Raw genomic sequence first — 21,751 nt, forward strand, 5'->3', positions numbered from 1 at the left:
TAGCTATTCCTAGCACTGTCCACTCTGTGGACAGAGAGCTCTGATGCTGTTCCTGGGATCTGTTGGAACCACTCTCCCAGCTTGGGGGTCACAGCCCCAAGTGCCCCTACCACCACTGGAACCACTTTGGCCTTCACTTTCCACATCTTCTCTAGTTCCTCTTTCAGGCCCTGGTATTTCTCCAGCTTCTCATACTCCTCTTCTTTCTTCCTGATGTTATATTCCAAGTTCACATGGACAAGGCAAGAGAACCTGGAATGAATGAATAGTGTTGATCATATTAAGTTTCTTCTTTTAGCAGTTTTGAAAAAGAGTGAAAATTAACATTGCAATAAATACCTGGATGGCTTAGGTATGTCTTCAACGGTTTCCTTGCTCTGTTGACTCTGCTGAATTCAAAACAGGCTTATAAAATCATAAATGCATTTGAAAGTGCTTTAAGACTGTTTGCCTAGCAATAGGTTGCCTTGGCCAGAGCAAGGATTGTTTTCATAGTGACTGATATAATGGCCTATGTTTAGACCTCTTAGACTGTGCTGCACTGATGCAGTAATTTCATACACCTTTTGACAATGCTTAAACTGCATAAGCAGCCCTAGATCTTAGTGACTTCTTTTATAATCTGATCTGGGATTCTGCTGAAAGAATGCGCAAAAGGTATTTGCTTTCTAATAGAAAACCAGTATAATACAAAACCCACAAATAGGTATACAAGGTTGTAAAAGGATTAAAATATATGATTAATTGGAAAATACCAATCAGTTATTAAATATTAGAATTGCATTGAGATAAACGTTACTTTAATTGGCCTATGCCAATTTCAAAAGGCTAATCATTTTATGATTAGTTTCAGCAGAATATTCTGTCATTTTTACTAGCTTCGTTGTTTTAAAGAGCAGTTATATAATATAGTAGTATTTCTTAATTCAGAGTACAAATTGGAATATTACTGTATGATCTCTCGCAACAGGAATTTGAAATACTTTGGTCATAGAAGTTGTAGAACTATTTGGATTTTGTATCTCTAATCTGCAAGGTTAAGAATTACTACATTTTTGTTTATGTAAGGGTAGACTCTTAAAGACTCTAAGTTGATCCTTAAGAAGTGGAAAATGCCAGTTTATTTAGTAATTATAATTTTCTGAGTGTTGCTGCTTGGAGTACAGTATAGCCTTTTACCTCACTAATAATTTTTGTGCTAGCTTTTCTCACATACAGATACACAGTAGATCACTGCATATCACAAGCAGTCAGACTGCTTGATCAGAGGTAAATAACTCAGAAATAGAACACTTAATAAAATTTAGACCCTCCAGGAACTGAAAAGGTTTAAATGCACTAACAGCTTAAGGTTTACAGCGAACATGTCTCTTTTAAGGGAACAAAATGGTAGCAGAAAAGAAATAGAGTCCTCAAAATGGGATTAGGCTGCAAGACAGAGTTAATACTAAATAAAATCATGAGGAATGATCTTTGAGAGAAGAGAATACTAACCATTGGTAATTTTTAGAATTAACTATCAATATTCCCCATTCTGGATGTACAGACTTGAGTCATAGAATTTTCACATAGGGTCGCTCTTACTGAGAATTCTGGGAGTTGAAGACTGAAAGGTATACCAACTGGGGAAGGCTGAACTAAATCTACAAGCATACTGGGTGTCCTACCAAAAAGGATGGACAACTGGTATCCTGATTCAGTGAGTTTCTGAACAAATTACTTTTGAGGCTGGACTTCAGATCAGTTACTATTAGCTACTAGCTTTATTCTGAATAACAATAAAACCTGAAGATTTTGCCAAACTGATTAAGACATCTGTTTGAGGAGACTATGTTACAAAAGACAAATAAGTACTTGTATTAAGAAAAAAAGATACCATAAGGGGATGTTCCAACTAGTTGATCCATTTTTGAAGATGCAAAGCTTCTGGATTGAGCTGTTTCCCCAATCAAGGTTCTGAACTGGACAGTTTTTAAGTGCTTTGGTAAATGGCTGGATTGCAGTTTAGCAGTTGGGCAGATTTATAAATACGCTGACCCTTGTGAAACAGCAACTCCTCATCTGTCAAGGGAATGAGCAGGTATCTTTCCTGGACTGAAATCAATGAAAGAGATACATTAGTAGGTTCTTTTTTCTCAGTTTTTCTCCAGGAAATCATCCTTATTAGGAATCACCCAAGCCTCTGACTTGGTTGACCTTTTGAAACAAGATGGATGATTGAGCCAAGATTTCAAGGTAATGAGAATGGGAAAATATATAGTGACATGAGAACAAAGAGGTGGTATATTTTTGCCTTCACAGTATAGTCTTTGAAAGTTATTCTCAGACCTAATTTTCCAGCTGTAAATTGTAACAGATATTGGTCAAGATTGTTAGTTGAGATAGCACACTGAAGATTATAAGCACTTTGCAATTTAAAAGTGGTATATTAATGGTTTATAGTAATTTAAATTTCTTTTCCCTGCAGTTGCATTTTGTGAAATTAGATTTTGCATTCTAGGTTAAGGAATGGCAGTCTGTAGATTATTAAAAAAAATCTAAATGCATATAAGAGAAATCTATAAGTATTTTTGCTTATCCTTTGAAATGTCAGGAACAAAAATAGATTGCTCTAAAGAATCCTGGTTAAGTCATTCTGTTTCTGAAATAAAATATTCTGTTTAACCTCCCAGAGTTTCCCGATGGGAGGAGATGGGTGGGGACAAATTTAATAAATAAATAAACTGTCACTTTGTATTCATATACTGTTTAACTATTTTCTGAGTTGCAAAATTGTATATTGTGAGAAGAAAGGGCATTCAAATACTCTTTTTGAAAGTTGTGCTGATCTAAGACCTGTTTCTGTTACAGTGCATTAAAGGTGTAGTCCAAACCCCAGTCACACGGCAGGTCATTAGTTGTGCCTACTGTTGGTAATTTCTTTTAAAAACTTTCTTGTCTTTATTGAATATGAAAATATTTACTTTTCAGATGAAATCATCAGAGAGAAAACCACAGAACGAGACAAGGAAAAACAGAAAGAAAAGAAGAAGCACAGATTAATGTCTGAAATAAAAAAAGAGAATGGAGAAATGAAATTATTTCAGAAAGGTCAGCATAGTATTCATTACATATGATTATGGTATATACTTGAAGGAAGCTTTTTAAATAATGATGTACTTAAATATTTTTAATTCTGATTAGTTCAAGCTTCGCTTAATGTTAGGAGGCAGTATGGTCTGTTTGGTTTTCATTTCAGTTTTGTACTTAAAGGAAAGAGTATCATGCTTATCTAGTTACAGGTCTGAAAGACATTACTTACAAACAGCAATTTGAATACCAAATCAATTATGCTTTATGTGAGAATTAAAGCCAAACACACAGTTTTTGTGCCTGAAATTTTAATTTGTGGTACATTTCTAAGATTCTACTCTTATATGACACAAAAATGTTTGTATCAATACTAAAATAGGTTATAGAATACAGATTTTTTTTTCATTCGAATTAAAGTAATTCTGTTAATTAATGGACCTGGTCATGAACAGATCGTTCATCCTAGCTGGCATCCAATAACTACTATGGATCTTGCAAGATTTTACTTATAAAAGTCCTTCCCTCCTGATAGTGTTAAAAACAACTTGTCATACAATTTTTTTCTCAGTTTCTAGGCTAGTTTAACATACTGTGTTGTCTTTAATGTTTCATGGAACCATTTTTATTTATTTAGATTTTGGCATCACACAACTCTGGGGTCTCAAAATGTAAGAACAAAATACAAGAAGATAGTAAAAATAGAATAAAGGAAAGAACACAGAGGAATTAACAGAATGGCAATCTGGACAGCTCACATCAAAACATACATAAAACATGATAGACACCTCTAAAAATGGGATTCCATCCACTCTACTGCAATTTACAGCTCTTTTACTATCCCTTTTAATTTAGCATTGTGAGGTTTGATTCTGAATTAGTAATTTGATTTCTGGCTTCTCTGGACAAATATGGTAAGTCAGTCTGGATGATTAATAGGATAGAAACAATGGTTAATCTTAACCATTTTACATACCTATCCTTTATTCCTGTTATCTCCTTTAAACAGGGTGTGAAGTTTATTTGAGTATTTGCTGAACCTAGAATAGTTAGCACGAGCTAGCACTAATGACTAATTTTGTCTCAAAACTGCAAAAGTATAATATATTTTAAGAAAATCATCAATAGTTTCATAGTGTTGGTGGATATTTTTCTGGCTGATTTGGTCAGTGGTGTGTCCATGCACTGGTTGATCTCTAGCTATCACATGGGTGACTGGCACAGTTACCACCCAGTATTCTCTCCAAAGCTTTTTTTGCTTTCTATGGAATTGGGTTCAGTAAAAATTATTGACTTAGGTTTAGAGCATAAAATAGTGGAAAATTTGGGCTGAGTCTGATCAAGCACAAATAAATATCCACTTTAGGACCTTTTCTGTGCTGCTGATGTGGGGAAGCCTTCTTCTCTACCTCTATCACAGTGATGGTGAACCTGCTGGGCTCATATGTCAAAAATTAGGAAACTGCCTAAGGTGACTCTACTGGCATGTCATCCCCTCCCCCCAACAAAAGAGAATCAATTCTTTACATATTCATTTTAAAAAAGTACAATCCAATTTTGGGTAGCCAAAAGGGCAGAGATTGGGGGTGGGGGAATCGGTGGGTGGGTGGGAGTTACAGTGCCTTTTGTTTGTTCAGTTGTTTTGTAACTCGAACAGGGAGAATAGTTGTTGGGTGTTGATGAACACTGGTGTGTCACCCAAAACATTGTGGTGTGTCATCTTTGACACACGTGTCATAGGTTTGTGTCGCTGGCTTATCATATCTGCTTGATGCTGTCTAAGAACTGCTCTGGATATAAACTGGCTAGGGTAAAGATGGCTTTGAAGAGTGAGACGCATGTTTTAACCATTAAGCACAGCACTTAAAAGATAACATTGGTAACTGCTGCTCTGACTCAGATGCCATAGTTATGACAGTTTCCATTCTAGTAGTTGAGTCCTATTTGGGCAATTGTCTTTAGGTGCTTTGAATAAACTGTTTTGCTTATATAATGGGTGGACTCTAATGCAGTCTGCTTGATTTTTTTGTACTTCTCAGCAGTTTTTATTACTAACAGTTAAGAATACTTCTGATCTGCCTCACTGTCTGTGAGTACTGTGAAAGGGTACTATTGTACTATATTTCCTATTGTTTTAGCAGGATTTTCAAGGTGCTGTGAAGTTAAACAGAGGTTTAGAGTGGAGGATACTCAGTGTATTACTTGATTAACTCTGGGTATGTTTCTAATACATGTGTTCCTGGGATAATTATATAAGTCAGAGATAGCTTGGTGTCCAGGAGCTTCACTGTGCACAGGGAAGGATTTGGAGTGGGGAGATGCCTTTTTTCTTCTTCCTTCTTTTTTTTTCTTTCAAACTTCTGGGTTTGGGGCTCTTTGGTTCATGGAGAATTGCCATCTTTGGTCTTGGATGGGGTTGCACTACCCCAGACGGACCTGGTGTGTAATTTGGCGGTTCTGTTGGACTCACGACTCCTGCTCAAGGAGCAGGTGGCAGTTGTGGCTAGGAGGGCCTTTGTGCAACTACAGGTTGTGTGCCAGTTATGTCCTTTCCTGGACCAACAGGCCCTGCTCACAGTCACCCACACCCTAGTCACCTCCTGTCTTGACTACTGTAGTGTGCTCTACATGGGGCTGCCCTTGAAAAGTATCTGGAAGCTTCAGTTGGTTCAAACTGCAGCAGCCCGCATGGTTTTGTGTAAGTTCAGTTTTGCACATGTGTCATCTCGTTTGTGGGAGCTGCATTAGTTGCCAGTTTGCTTCTGGGTCCAATTCAAGGCTCTGGTTATCACCTTTAAAGCCCTACATGGCTTGTGTCCAGGTTATTTGAAGGACCACCTTTTCCCAGTTACATCTACCCAACCCACCAAATTGAAGAGCTGGGGTATGTTACAGGTCCCCCCCCCCCCCATTAAGAAGGTTCGTCTAGTGGGGCCAAGAAGGGCCTTCTCTGTGGTGGCTCCCTCCCTGTGGAACATCATCCCCACAGAGATAAGGTTGGCCCCCACCTTAATACTCTTCCGAAAGGACCTGAAGACATGGTTTTGCCAGCAGGCCTGGGGGTCCTAGGTTAATGCGGAGCCCATTGAGTGGTTTATTTGAAGGTATTGTTGCCGTCGGGGGCGGGGGAGGTAGTGGGTTTTATATTTGAAGTTTTATTTCTGTAAGCCACCCAGAGTCACTGTGAATGAGTTGGGCAGCCATATACATCTCCTTAATTAATAAATAAAATAAAACTTCAGGGAGTCACAAATTGCCTATCCCAGGTTTAAGTTATAAACCAGTGTAGAGAGTGAGGAAGATGACCTTGATGGAGATACACAGAAGCTGATGCCTAGTCAAAAGGGTGTGAAGCATTTTTAAAGTCCAGAACAGCCAGATAATATTTGGAAATGGCTCAAACAGATGTCTCCCTAATTCAGTGAACTATAGGAAGGAGGAGGAGGTATAGCACAATAGACTTGAAAGATAGCCGGTCTCTATAAAAGTGGTAGCTTTCCTGTGGAATTGATTTCTTAGTCTGATCTATTTGAGGGCTGACAACCAGTGCCTGGGAACAATTTTGAATTATGATAAGTAGATTGAAGTTTGATCTGAATAACGTGCCTGAACTTTTGGTTAGTAGACCTATTCAGTCTGTTCTTGAATTTGTTTTATTAAACTAATCAACAGAAGTAATCCAAAGATATGTATGGAAGTATTAACAAAATCATGTAATCTCAAAATCAGGGACTATGATAATAAAAAAAGCAGAAAAGACCTATAAAACTACATTATAAATAGTACAATAAAAATTGACTATATTGCTTGAAAGTATTATTTCTTGCCACTTTGTTCAAAACAAAACAAAAAACAAACCTTATTTAAATGTTGACAAACAGTACATATCAGCAATCCATTGCTGTAAATCAGATGCACATTGCCCTCTTACCTGATAATTATTTTACATATCCCCCAAGTCTGAAGAAGCCACAGTTCTTTATGTCTTGATATTGCAAATACTGGTGATATAACCAAGACACATATACTAATCTAACATACCGTGATTGATCCAGTATTCTGTTGATTTCAGCCAAAATGTGGCAATAATAGGATAAATCCAGACTGGATAAGTTAATGTTCCACCTCCTTAGTTGCATCTCCAACAGCATGGCAATTACAACAAATCTTTATTAAATCTTTTCTGAAACTTTTGTCTTGTTATTTAAAGTGAACTTCTACTGATTTATCAGAACAAGGCATTCAAGTTTGTAGTCCCAGTAGTCCCTTAACATTGCAATATAACATTGCTTCATTTGTATGAGTCTGAAGGCTAATAACTGGGTTTCTCTCCATTTTCTCAGTATCATTGCCTGCTGACATGTAATAATAATTCTTTTATGGAAGCATACAGCTTGTTAAGTTGTTATTGATATAAAACAGGAATGTATGCTTGGGTTTTGAATGGAAACTTCCTTGCTTGTTTGAGAGTATTTGTTTGTTCCTCTGGATCTTCTCTTGGCTTTCATTAACAGTGACCATGGTATTATTTTGGATTGCCTGTTAAATTAGTTTTCAGATGTTGTTATATGGTGGCTTTGATCATGCTTTGGAGATTAATTTCAGAATTAATCTGAAATTGGGGATCTTCTACTGGGGGTGAAATTGGTGGGGATCTTATTCTGCCAGGATGATTAGTAGTTTGAATTTTATTGTCGTGAAAAATGCTTTGCAAAGATAACCTCACAATTGGGCTGACAATACCACCTCAGGAAGCTCAACATGTGCTTGGAGATGATTTGGCAAGGATAAGAATGGCCAAATTGAAGAATATATATACAAAATTAAAATGCAATAAATCCTTAAGGGACCGGGGTGGGGGGATGACTATTGCTAACTGTGTGTTAAATCCAAAAATACATCACACAAGTTATTTCCACCATGACATGATGAAAATGATGGTAATGGTATAATATAAATGGTCCAAACTCTTATGGTTTACAGAAGACTTTGCTACATGCAAGCGTTATCCAAACACCAAATCTGTCCACTAAGCCAAAATTCGCAAGTATTGGAAGTCGATCAAGCCAAAGTCTGTTGAAAGAGGGTTTACTACACTGCTAATCTCGATAGAAAGATTTAACCGCTATTGGTTCTAACTGTTAAAACCTAGACTGAGTCTAACTTATTTGAAGAACTACTTCACTTTTAGATATTCTGTGTATATGCAAATGTAATACCCTTCCTTTGCTCATATAGGCACTTAAGGCAGCTTACAATAAAAATAGAAAATCTAAAATGCAGTAAAAACAAAATTAAAAGCATTACAAGAAATACAGTGAAAATAAGTTAACAGTTAAAAACTTGGTAAGCGTTGAAATATTGGGACAGTAGGAGCCAAATGTGGCTGCTTGGGAAAAACATTCAGTCACCTGGGAGCTACCCAGGAGAAGAAGCCTTTCTCCAGTTTACCGGTCGGCTGCGCTTCTGCCAGTGGGAGCAATGTTCAGAAAGTCTTTACTTAGGATCTAAATACAGGGCAGGTTCATAGCAAGAAAGGCAGTCCCTTAGGCCATAAGCCATTTAGGGCTTTCAAAGCCAGTACCAACACCAATTGGCAGTTGTAATGCATGCCAGGTTAGTGCTTTCATTCAGGATTAAATCCTGATAACAGCTGTTTTGCCAACAACTGACCTGGCATTGGAAGGCAGAAATTTGAGGTTGTAGGGCCCACCTTTGCTGAACCCTTGACCTCCTTGTTTAGACTGTAACTCGAAAGAAGAGAGATCATCAACTAACAGCCTGTCTTTCTTACCCTGCAGCAGCCAAGTTGCAGCCTCCTATCATGTATCCGTATGCCAGTTGGGACATCAGAATTTACTTCCAGGACACGCTCCATTCCCCTAGGGCTTTCATATCTGTACTGCAAAAATCCAGATGACAATAGATGGCAGCATGTTTTCCATATTGCTTGGTTGCCATTGACTGTCCTAATCTTCTACTTTCTCCCATCTCTTTCATACGTCTTAAAACACCAGATCATGATCAATAAAATGAGAACTTTGAAGTAATTCCCCCCATGCTACAATCTCAATTCTCTCCCAGTGTGTCTGCATAAGGACAAACAGAATGGGAATCGATGTAAGGGGTTTCCAAAAGAAGCATCTCCTTTGACAGCAGTGTCACTGCTTCAGGAAGTCCAGGAAGCAGATGGTGTAATTTTTGCAGAGTGGCTTCACTAGGCAAAGCTTAAGCAATTTAGATCCTGCAAAGAAAGTGACAAGCAGCTGTTATTTTTGCAGCTACTCTCCAAATAGTTGCTGCATACTGATGATTGCTGCTATCAGCTCTGGCCTGCACAACTCCAGACAACTACTTGATGGTAGCAGAGATACAGAAAATTGGTATTTCTTAAAACCTTGACCTTTTGCTGCCATCTAGTGGTATTAGAATATTTTTTTAATCATTCATTTTACTTGCTACTCTGACTTCCAGCAGCTTACGGACCTCTGAAACAGTAACAAGATAAACTAGAAAATAACAGTGTATCAGTAAGATTTCTTAGTGCTGAGGAACAGCTGTAACTCATGTACACAATTACCTCCATCCCCACCCCCTCACACACACCAGCACCACCAGCAGCAGCAGCAGCAGCAGGGAGACAAGAATAATCCCTCAGAGTCCAAAGGCTCACTAAAGCAGCCAGGTCTTAATGGCAGGTTTACAGGGTTGGGTCCTACCTGCCTTCCGGAGGGATGCTATTCTGGAGGAGGGAGCCAGCAACTTAGAAGGCTTGACCCCAGGATCCCTGCAGGTGACATTTCTCTTTTGGTAGGGATCCAAAGACAGCCTTCTCCCTCTGATTTTTTTGCAGCCTCGACCTGGTAGCTTAACTATATTAATGATTGAAGGTGATATTGCTGTTCTTCAGGATTCATGTGTAGTGTGTTTATTATACTTCAGAACTTAAATAGGTTTACTTGGCATATTATTGCATGGGATTATAAATCAATTTTTCATCTTCATGTATCTACAGCTTTTGATAAATTAAAGCAAAACCTTTTCTTCTTTTAATAGATGTAAAAGAAAAACCAAAAAGCAGTGCAGATGATCTACAGATTAAAAAAGTAAAGAAGAAAAAGAAAAAGAAACATAAAGAGTGTGAAAAACGGAAGCGTCCAAAAATGTATAGTAAATCTATTCAAACCATCTGCTCAGGATTGCTTTCTGATTTTGAGGATCAAGACGCCAAAGGCATTGTTGATAATCATCTTAAATATTTCAGTGAGAAAAATAAGAATCCCAAGAAGGACTCTGAGTACAAGATACCAGAGAACAGTGAGTTTCCATTTGTCTCGTTAAAGGAGCCACGGGTGCAAAATAAACTCAAAAGGTTGGACATGTTGGAGTTCAAACAGTTCATTCATGTTGAGCACCAGCCTAACGGAGGTGCCTCAGTTATACATGCCTACACTAATGAACTCTCCCACTTATCTCCTGTGGAGATGGAGAGATTTGCAGAAGAATTTGTGGGTTTGGTTTTTAGTGAAAAGGAAAACTGTGCAGCTTACTATGTAATGGGAATTGTTCATGGGGCAGCTACTTACTTACCTGACTTTTTAGACTACTTTTCATTTAATTTTCCCAATTCACCAGTGAAAATGGAGATTTTGGGAAAGAAAGATATAGAGACTACGACTATGTCCAATTTTCATACTCAGGTAAGAGGTTATCTTTCATATTTCAAAAACATTTTATTTCATATTATATGTTCCAGTTACTCCTTTTCTCTAAAAAAATTAAACTTGTTAAATGAGACAGTGAGCTTTCTCATTAAATGCTAGAGCTTTTTCTCTGTATACAGTGTTACGTAGAGAACAAAAATGACCGCAGTAATTTCCAGTTGGATTGAAGCATCCAACTATGTTTGATAAGCCAAATAAAAACTCCTGTGAATACCTACTTACAGATTAGATTGCCTACATAATTCATTGAGTGGGAAATTATGCCTTCTATTCCTAGGGTCTGGAATAGGAGGTGCTAGTTTTGTATATTCTGGATGTGTGTGGATCGTTCTATTTCTCTTAATACCGATGGACAAATAGTAGAATAGAGACAACATAGGAAAGAACAATTCTTAAAAGTGGTTAATGAGAAACAAAGCAGGTTAATTTGTCTAAATGTGAAATGGCTGCGGTCTTGTATCTGCTTATCTGAGAATCTGCATCACTGGACTCAGCAAAGCCTTTAGCCCACCTTGATATGTGCTTGTGTTATAGTAACTGAAACAAAAGAAATGTAACATATCCAACCCTTCCATTGAAATATTAGAATAGTTCATGTTCATTTCATACCTTTAAATGGATAGTGGAAAGATTTATAGTTTCTGATTTTAGATTTTCCACTAGACTTTGTGTAATTTAGAAAATAGATTATTTTCAGTTTTTTCACATATTAGTGTTTGTCACTTGCCTGTAAACAAACATCCAGCGGGTTTGTTTGGTTTTTTTGCTTGATTCAAAGAATGTAGAGGAGTTTAAAGCAAAATGGAAATGAAATAGTGTGTGGTATAAAGACCTTCTTCTCATGCTGCAGAAGCTGTATGCTTTTGCTTTTATTTGAGTTTTGTTGTGCCATACATCTGACACTGTTGTTTGAAGCATTTAAAAGAATGATGGCAAGAGTGTTCCTCATTTAGTCATCATCCCATGGAAAGTACAATGTTATGACCAACACTGTTACGTTTAATTGGATCTGAGATTTACAGCTTTTCTGCATATGGGGTCGGGGAATGTGGCTTTTGCCCACACACAAATACACTGAGATACCTATATCGAAGTATGCCCCATATACCCATTTACAGGACAGGGAATCTGTAGGATTGGTTTCAGCTGCACTTGGAAACCTTAGGTTGAAAAAGTGGGAAAGCAAGGTGCTTCACAGGACCTTTGCCTGTTTTTATCGTTTTATTTCAGTCTACTTCTCTTTTTCTGGTAGAAGGTCATTGTTGCAAATTCAGGTTCCTCTTCCTTTTAGTTAAATATAACAATCTAAAGCCTACTGAGGAGACATTTGTATGAAATCTCAACCTCATTTGTAGTTAAATAAAAACTAAAAGAACTTATGTTAATAATGAAGATAAAAAAATTCATTATGTCAAAATATTCATGATTAAAAGTTTTAAAAATATTTTCCAAATATGGAATTAGAATGATTATATGTTATAAAATATTAGTAAAAAATATGTATGCCATCTGGAGGAGTTACAGTTGTAATCGAAATTATTCAACCACCATTGCAAATCAGGTTGATTGTCAAAATGTACAGACTTTCAGCTGTTTGCAATGAACAAATCAAACAAAAGGAATTGAAATAGCTCAACACAACAAATGTTTCAAGTGGTGTCCCCAAATTCATCTGAAAATGTAACTTATAATGACTTCTCCAGTCTCAGAATTATTCAACCCCCTGAATAGAATCTGTCACAACAGCACACATACAGTATGCAAAACAGGTGCTGTCTCAAGCACACCTGATGCAACAAATCAAGGGCTTCATTAGTTGCACCAGGTGTGCTTGAGCTGGAACACATGAAATACCTGAAATGGCTAGGGGTTTGTTGGGTGTCACGTTTGACTGCGTGTTAGAAATACAGTATGATTAAGTCAAAAGAATGGTCCAAAAAGGAAAGAGAAGAGATCATTGTCCTTCACAAACAAGGAACAGGATACAATAAGATAGCGAGGGCACTGGATATTCCTAGAGACACCGTTGGAAGCATAGTTTGTAAGTTCAAAGTTGAAGGAACAGTGGTTACGCTACTGGACAGGGCAGAAGAAGGAAGCTGTCAGTGGCTGCAACCAGGTTTCTGAGAAAGCAGGTGGAGAGAAACCCTCAAGTGACTGCAAAAGACCTGCAGCAAGACTTGGTGACAACAGGCACTGAGGTTTCAGTGAGCACAGTAAGGCGTGTACTAAACACAGAAGGTTTCCATGCCAGAACTCCAAGTCGTACACCACTATTGACCCAAAAGCACAAGAAAAGTAGGCTCCAATATGTTCAAAATCATATAAATCAGCCACAGAAGTTTTGGGATTCTATTCTGTGAAGCAATGAAACAAAACTGGAACTTTTCGGCCCAATGGATCAGCAGTACGTCTGGAGGAAGAAGAATGAAGCATATGCTGAAAAGAATGCTCTGCCTACAGTTAAGCATGGTGGTGGCTCGGTGAAGCTCTGGGACTGCTTTGCATCCTCGGGCACTGGAAACCTGCAGCGTGTGGACAGCAAGATAGATTCATTGAAGTATCAGGAAATCCTAGGAGAAAACATGCCATCTGTAAGAAAGCTGAAGCTTGGGTGTCATTGGATCTTCCAACAGGACAATGATCCCAAGCATACCTAACAAATTCCACTAAGGCTTGGATGCAGAAAAGTCCTGGAAGATTCTACAGTGGCCATCACAGTCACCTGACTTGAACCCCATAGAACATCTCTGGTGGGATTTGAAGAAGGTGGTTGCAGCACGCAAACCCAAGAACATTACTGAACTGGAGGCCATTGCTCATGAGCAATGGGCTAAGATTCCTCAGGAACGCTGCCAGAAGCTGGTGTCTGGCTATGCATCTCGTTTGCAGCAGGTCATAACAGCAAAAGGGTATTCTACTAAGTACTGAAGATGCTTGCCATGAAGAGGTTGAATAATTTTGAGACTGGAGAGGTCATTATAAGTTGCATTTTCAGATGAATTTGGGGACACCACGAAGCATTCGTTGTGTTGAGCTATTTCAATTCCTTTTGTTTGATTTGTTCGTTGCAAACAGCTGAAAGTCTGTACATTTTGACAATCAACCTGATTTGCAATGGTGGTTGAATAATTTCCATTACAACTGTAACATCATAATTACATTTTTATACCATATTTGAATATATTTGTGTGTGTGTACGTGTGTTAATCTCCATTCAATCGTGTCTGATTCTCAGAGACTGCCTGGACAAATCCTGGCAGTTTTCTTGGCAAGGTTTTTCAGAAGTAGTTTACCATTGCTTCCTTCCTAGGGCTGAGAGAGAGTGACTGGCCTAAGGTCACCCAGCTGGCTTTGTGCCTAAGGCGGTACTAGAACTTCTGGTCTCCCAGTTTCTAGCCTGATGCCTTAACCACTACACCAAACTGGCTCTCATTTGAACATAAGAAATATCTTAAACTGCAATTTGAAAGCAGCATCAAAGAAGCAGGTTTAATAACCAATAAAGCCATTTAAAGCCTGCAAAATAAAATTTCTTGGCTGCTCATCTAAAAAGTATCAAGACAGGGCAATCTAGCATGCCCTTCTTCATAAAGAAGTTTTTCTTGTAATGGTCCAAGCTGCCAGGGCAGATTTTTTGGGAATAGATGGTCTTTCCAATATTTCTATCCAAACTAATATGGTTTATATTAGTTATATCCAGCACTTCAATTGGACCTGAAAGCTTTCTAATAGCAAGGTCTAAAAAATAGTTGGATCACTACATTTTGTACTGTTCTACTTTCTGGATACTCTTCAACGAGAGTTTCATGTAAAGTATGTTACAGTAATTTAATCTGGGTATGAAATTAGACAGCTTTCCCAAACCTGGGAAAATTCTCAGCAATGGCCATGCTGATTGGAGAATTCTGGAATTCCATATATGTGAAAGTGACCTAAGGTATGTAAAGATACAGCCAGGAAAGGATGCAACTGGTGCAGTGGCTGAAGCTGACAAGCAGCTACCTGGATATTGAGGTGTAATGTCCAGAACATACCGAAATTGCAAACCTCATCCTTCACAGGGACTATAACCTCAACCAGAATTTTCAAGTGGTCTTTTCCCATACATTACCACCTGGTCTATTGATTTTCTGTTTTGTTGGAATCTTAGCTTCTTTATTTACATCCAGCCCTTCTCTAGAATCAGTGATACTTGGTATTGTTTGGAAAAAATGAACAAATTGGGATGACTGTCCCAAAGGTTTAGTATAGAGGTTGAATTATGCAAGGCGAAAAACGTTTGTAGAATCTTATACCAGGCCATACATTGTGGTTTATTTTGGGGAACTAGCTCAAAATTGAAGTCATTTGAAGTTTATTTATTTTTCAAATTTCTATTGCTGCCCATCTCTCCCAAAATGGGGACTCTGGGCAGTTTACAATAAAATCAAAATTAAAAGCATATAAATTACAGTATAACAGACCAATAAATAAAGATAAAATAAATATAAAATCCAAGAGGTGAAGATCTTATTTGTTGGTTGATTTACATATCTGTCCTTTTAAGTATGGCTAATGCTTTTGCATGTCATGCTAAGCAATATTTGTTTGGAAGATGATTTGTTAAATAACTTCAAAGAGTTCTTGCAGATGAGCAAAGTAATCATGGCTTATTTAGCCAGTTTCTCATTTGTTTTCCTGCTATTTCGTCTGCAAATATCCAGCAGCATCTGTAATGCCCTGAAATAGTAACGGATTCCTTTTCCTGTGTTGAAGAAACTTGTTTTCTGTCGTAATAGTGCTTCTAGCATGTCTGTTGTGGGAAGTTGTAGGTTTCTTTAATGGGTTTGTATGATTTGCTGTGCTTTGTGGAGTATGCGTAGATACATACACTGTGCATACAGTTTCTTGTTAAAAGGGTGGTGAGCAGGGATTTTTGTTTACTTATGCCATAGTTTTGCAGAATGTGGGGCTTTGGTGGAGTAGTGCTGAGCATTTATATGAGGTGCACATCTTTGCCTGCATGCCTTATTCTGAGCCTCGACAGTTTTCTTCCTGTGAAAACGGTGTTTGGTTTTTGGTTTATATCAGATACCTGTTTTAGTATTTGGACGTTGGGTTCTCTCCTCTTCCTTGTGCTCAGAGAGGAGTTACATTATTGCCAGAAAGAAAGAATATTGTCAGGATGAATAAGGGGCTTTGGGGGGAAAGCAAGAGAATTAAGCTTAGTCTAAAAGTATGTCGCACTTTTCATCAATGAAAAGCTTGAAACAGAAATTAACCAAGTTTCTTGGAGATGTGAAAGGCATGTGTTGTGTTGCTAGATTGATCTGTTGATTACATACATATTGTTGAATTATTTAGTTATTCAGTGTATGCATTTATCTATTTCCTGTTTGCTTTTTTTAATGAAAGTTGTATGTTTAAGGAATGCTGTTAAAACATTTATCCTTTGGCAAAAATATATACATTATTATATTAATGAATGGGGTTTTGAATGACAAAGAGAGAACTGTGTTCATATTTGGGCAAATTACATGATTTTGCTTCTGCATGGAGAAACGTAGGCTAGCATTCAATTCCACTGTTTTTATTAAAAATAATTTGCTGCTTGTTAAATTTGTTCATTTCATTCTTGCTCTAAAAATAGGACAGATTCAGTCATAGCATGTGTAATCGTTCTCTTTCAATATTTAGCGAGCTGAACAAAATGCCAGCTAGATTAAAAGCAGATCTGCATATTCTTGATGCACTAGGATTCGCCATAATATGGCATATTATAAAACAACTTAAGATTATTATGTTTTGAGATGGTACCTTTTAAATCAGACTTTCTCAACTTTTTGACCCTGGAGGAACCCCTGAAATATTTTTCAGGCCTTGGGGAACCCTTGCAGATTCAGGCTGAAATATAGGCCAGAAGTTACAAAATTATTACATTTGTTTCATGTGTAGGCCTGCATATATGCATTAACAGTGTTCTTAAACTAAAAATAAAGAATAAAACTTACCTCTTTAATGTGAAGTTGCTCGAATTTGAAATCATTTTAAAAATAAATTGTGAGCTCCCATGGACCTCTTATGGAACCCTAGAGTTCCATGGAACCCTGGTTGAGAAACCCTATTTTAAATGAATAATTAATATTTAGAATACACTAAGTCGAGGCTAGAAATTAATAGAGTGGTGCTAAAAAGTTTGTGAAACCTTTAATTTTTCAATATTTCTGCCTATATTAGACCTAAAATGTGATCTGTTCTCCACTCATCCTAAAACTAGATAGAGAGGACCCAATTAAACAAATGAGTCAAAACATACTTGTTCATTGATTTGAGGAAAATTATCCAAAGCTACATGTTTGTGTGTGGCAAAAGTATGTGAACCTCTAGGATTATCAGTTCATTTGAAGGGGAAATGACGGTCACGTGTTTCAATCAATGGGATGATAATCAACTGTGAGTGTGGGAGATCCTGCCTTATTTAAAAAACAGAATTCTGGGTATTTACTATCGAAGTCTGATCTTCACAACACAGGGATGTGTCATGACTCGAACAAAGGAGATTTCTGAAGAATTCTGAAAAACAGTTGTTGATGCTCACCAGGCTGAAAAAGCTTACAAAACTATTTCCAAAGGGTTTGGACTCCACCAGTCCACTGTCAGGCAGACCATGTACAAATGGAAGCAGTTCAACACCATTGTTGCCCTTCCCAGGAATGGTCAACCAAAAAAGATCACATCAAGAGCAGGGCATGTACTACTCCGGGAGATCTTGAAGAAACCCAAGGTAACATCTAAGGAACTAAAGGTATCTCTTTCATTGGTGAGTATCAGTGTTCATGAGACCCTCATCAAAAGAACACTGAACAACAATGGTATGCATGGCAGGGTTACAAGGAGAAAGCACTATTCCCCAAAAAGAATATTGGTGCCTGTCTACAATTTGCAAAATACCATGTGGATAAGCCAGAAGGCTATTGGAAGGATGTTCTGTGAATGGATGAAACCACAAAAGACCTTTTTGGTTTAAATGAAAAGTGTGATGTTTGGCAAAAGGCAAACACTGCATTCCAGCATAAGAATCTTATCCCATCTGTGAAATGTGGTGGCAGTATCATGGTTTGGGCCTGCTTTGCTGCCCCTGGACCAGTACGGCTTGCCATCACTGATGGAACTATGAATTCTGAATTGTACCAGCAAATTCCACAGGAAAATATTGGGGTATCTGTCCATAAACTGAAGCTCAAGAGAAAGTGGGTCATGCAGCATGACAATGACCCCAAACACACAAGTTGTACAACCAGAGAAAGGTTACAGGAGAAGAAAGGTAATGTTTGGAATGGTCAAGTCAAAGTCCTGATCTTAACCCTGTAGAAAATTTGCACAAGGAACTGAAGCAGGCAGTTCATGTGAGGAAGCTCACTACCATCCCTGAGATGAAGCTGTTCTATAAGAAAGAAGGGGCTAAAATTCCTCCAAGTGTTACACACACAAGCTCCCAGGTTTGGCTTATGGCCAGTCACACAGACAGCCTGTTGAGGCACGCAGATCTTGTCAGCCCCCCTTGCTTTCTACTTGGGTTTTCCAGATAGGTGCGGCTTGAGCAGACAAGACACACAGACCTGGTCAACAGCCGGGAAGTAATTAGGGACATACACAAATAAATTTCAAGCGAACTCTGAGGCACAACAGGTTCTTTGAAATACACGGAGACCCAGTGAATTTAAAGGAACAGCAAAACTTTACTAGTTGCAAGATGCTTTTTCTTTTTCTCATATGCACGCGCACACACACGCTCATCCACACTTACCCACGTCCAACTAAGCTGCCAGGCACTAGCTAGAGGGACGGAAACTGCCAAGTCTGGATCCAAAGATGACTCAAGGAGTGGGTGGGCTTTGGGACCCCTTTTATCCCCAAAAGTCCTTGCTTTGTTGATTTCACAAGTTTGGTAGCTGTAGATGGGATTGGGGGGGATGGTCCTCCATGTGCTCAGGCCTAACTTCCTTTGGCTGGTTTAGGTGACATTTTTCCTTTGTTTCCTTAACAACTTGCTTCCTTCTTACCTACCTCTCCGAAGGGATCTCTTAGACAAGTTTCCTGGCTTTTGTCCTGTCCGCTTGCGTGTCTGCTCATCTTTAGGTAATGGCAGATTCAGCCTCGTCTCACACAAGGCTATGTGCAGGACTGATCAACCCTTATTGGAAATGTTTAGCTGCAGTCATTGCTGTCCAAGAGGAGCACACCAGTTCCTGAAAGCAAGGGTTCATAGACTTTTGCCACCCACAGAAATATGTAGCTTTGGATCATTTTCCTCAGTAGGCAAATGAACAAATATAATGCTTTTGTCCCATTTCTTTAATTGGGTTCTCTTTATCTTGTTTTAGGACTTGTGTGGGGAACAGATCATGGTTTATGTCATTTATGCAGAAATACTGAAAATCAGAAGGGTTCACAAACTTTTAAGCCCCTCTGTAACGTAGCTCAAGAGTCTCAGGTGCTGCCTCCTGAATTTTTATTTATTTTAATAGTATGAATCGCAAGCTTAATATTTTTGTGTGTTTGTTTTTGCTTAGTATAATACATGAACCAAGTGATCGTAGATTTACAAATCATGGCTTAATAAAGATGTAGGCATTTTTCCCTCATGGGGACCACAATTCTTTGGATCATGTGATGTCACAGGACTTACCTTTTTTTTTTTTTTGCCATTTGGGGTGGAAATAAAAGTTGGGGGGCCTCTGGGAGGAAAGGTACTCCCATGTCCACCCTTAAAAGGCCCCAAGATAGCCTGGAATCATTTCACTGAATTTAAGCAATAAAATGGCTGAATGGTGGTGGTATGATTTTTGGTTATGAGGATAGTTAAGAGTAGAAATGAAGCACATTGTCTCCCAGTCTTCCATGTTTTTAAGGAGGAAAACAAAAAAAAAAAATAAACCCACCGAAAATTACACTCCTCAGAACTGGCCATTTTGACATTGAATTTTAATGGCATGATCTTGGAGTATTGGGTGTGAGTTGACAGGATTTGGGAAGATACAGTATGATGTGTGAATCCTGCTATTCAGTAAATTGTTCTTAAACCAAATAGTTGTTTAGTGCAATGTATAAATCTGGCTCTCCAGTTACTCTCCTGAAAAATAATTGTTTGCATTTATTCACAGAATGAGTTGCAAGGCTGTTATGAAAAGGAACTATTAATTTAGGCTCTGTTAATTATATGTGTTCCAAAGTATACAAGACCTCTCTTATGAGTCTTGGAAGAAATGACTTGGACAAATTTTTCAAAAATGTTGTCGAATATCACTTATTGGCTGGATTCAGAAATCAGAAATAATTTGTTTTAACATTGGCATACTGAGCAAGCCACTGTGGCCTAGTTCATAAGTAATACTAGGGCGTAAATCATGGTTTGAAAACTAGAGTAACTGGATTCACACATTTCATTAAGCCAAAACTAAACAAAGCACATTACAGCTTATCAAGATGTTAACCAAATCATTTCTCATAATGTAAATATTTGTTTGACATATGTGCTTATTAAATAACACTTGTTTCCATTCCTCACATTCATATAGATTCAGACTTGGCTGTGGTAGCGGAAGCAGAGTTTATATTAGTTGCTACCTCCTGCTGGTTAAACCTTGTATTTATTTCTACTTTTTTAAAAATATATTTGTTAAGTCTTTTATACTGTTAAATGATACAGAATATATGAGACAATTAAAAGCAAACTGCTTACTGACAAGCCAGTAGATCAGATGATTGCCTCAACAGAACTTTCAGTTGAGAAGAGGAGGAGGAAAAGGAAGGAAGTGGTTAAGGAACCAGGCTGGAAACCAGGAGACGGAGAGTTCTAGTCCTGCCTTAGGCATGAAAGCTGGCTGGGTGACCTTGGGCCAGTCACTCTCTCTCAGCCCAACTCACAGGGTGGTTGTTGTGGGGAAAAATAGGAGGAGGAGGAAGGAGTATTAGGTATGTTCCCTGCCTTGAGTTATTTATAAAAATAATAAAGGGAGGATAAAAAAAAAACTTTAAAAAAAAGTGAGAATAGGATTGCTTAGCTACCAAAAAAAAAATTCAAAACTGTCTCTAGTTCCAGAAGATGACAACAACTCACCATTTAATCATGATGTGGCATGTTTACAGTAGTCTTTACCTGCAGACTTTATCCTAAAAACACAACAGAAAAGAGGGAGGGAAGAGAAGGATGGAAGCAAATGAAAACAAATTGTTGTTGTTCAGTCGTTAAGTCATGTCCAACCCTTCATGACCCCATGGACCACAGCACGCCAGGCCTTCCTGTCCTCCACTGTCTCCTGGAGTTTACTCAGATTCATGTTCATTGCATCAGTGATGCTATCTAACCATCTCACCCTCTGCCGTCCCCTTCTCCTTCTGCCTTCAGTCTTTCCTAGCATCAGGAGCTTCTCCAGTGAGTCCTCTCTTCGCATTAGGTGGCCAAAGTATTTGAGCTTCAGCTTCAGTACCTGTCCTTCCAATGAACAGTCGGGGTTGATTTCCTGTAGGATTGACTGATTTGACCTCCTTGCAGTCCAAGGGACTCTCAAGATTCTTCTCCAGCACCACAATTTGAAAGCATCAATTCTGCAATGCTCAGCCTTCCTTATGGTCCAACTCTCACAGCCATACATCACTATCGGGAAAACCATAGCTTTGATTAAACGGACCTTTGTCGGCAAGGTGATGTCTCTGCTTTTTAATATGCTGTCTAGGTTTGTCATAGCTTTCCTCCCAAGGAGCAAGCGTCTTTTAATTTAATGGCTGCAGTCACCGTCTGCAATGATCTTGGAGCCCAAGAAAATAAAATATGTCACTGCTTCCATTTCTTCTCCTTCTATTTGTCAGGAAGCGATGGGACCAGATGCCATGATCTTAGTTTTTTTAATGTTGAGTTTCAAGCCAGCTTTTGCACTCTCCTCTTTCAACCTCATCAAGAGACTCTTTAGTTTCTC

The 21,751-nt window shown here is 38.3% G+C and overlaps 1 protein-coding gene and 1 long non-coding RNA gene across 3 annotated transcripts in view; one reads left to right on the plus strand and one right to left on the minus strand.

The window, feature by feature from the left end:
* The window catches only part of RSBN1L (round spermatid basic protein 1 like), a 46,564-nt gene that overhangs the window by 6,522 nt on the left and 18,291 nt on the right, over positions 1-21,751 (plus strand). The window contains exons 2-4 of one of the 2 annotated variants that reach the window (XM_063308083.1): positions 2,971-3,090; positions 10,126-10,386; positions 10,705-10,769. In XM_063308083.1, the coding sequence (XP_063164153.1) occupies positions 2,971-3,090; positions 10,126-10,386; positions 10,705-10,769 (446 nt within the window). Of the gene's footprint in view, positions 1-2,970; positions 3,091-10,125; positions 10,770-21,751 lie in introns of both variants that reach the window. The other variant, XM_063308081.1, reaches the window with a different exon arrangement.
* On the minus strand, positions 67-21,372 carry LOC134500718 (uncharacterized). Its single transcript, XR_010068290.1, has 3 exons — positions 20,889-21,372; positions 1,877-2,094; positions 67-252 (listed from the first exon to the last, which is right to left on the minus strand). It is a non-coding gene; the product is annotated as an uncharacterized LOC134500718 (long non-coding RNA).

Source organism: Candoia aspera, chromosome 7, assembly GCF_035149785.1.
Source record: "Candoia aspera isolate rCanAsp1 chromosome 7, rCanAsp1.hap2, whole genome shotgun sequence".
Taxonomy (NCBI): domain Eukaryota; kingdom Metazoa; phylum Chordata; class Lepidosauria; order Squamata; family Boidae; genus Candoia; species Candoia aspera.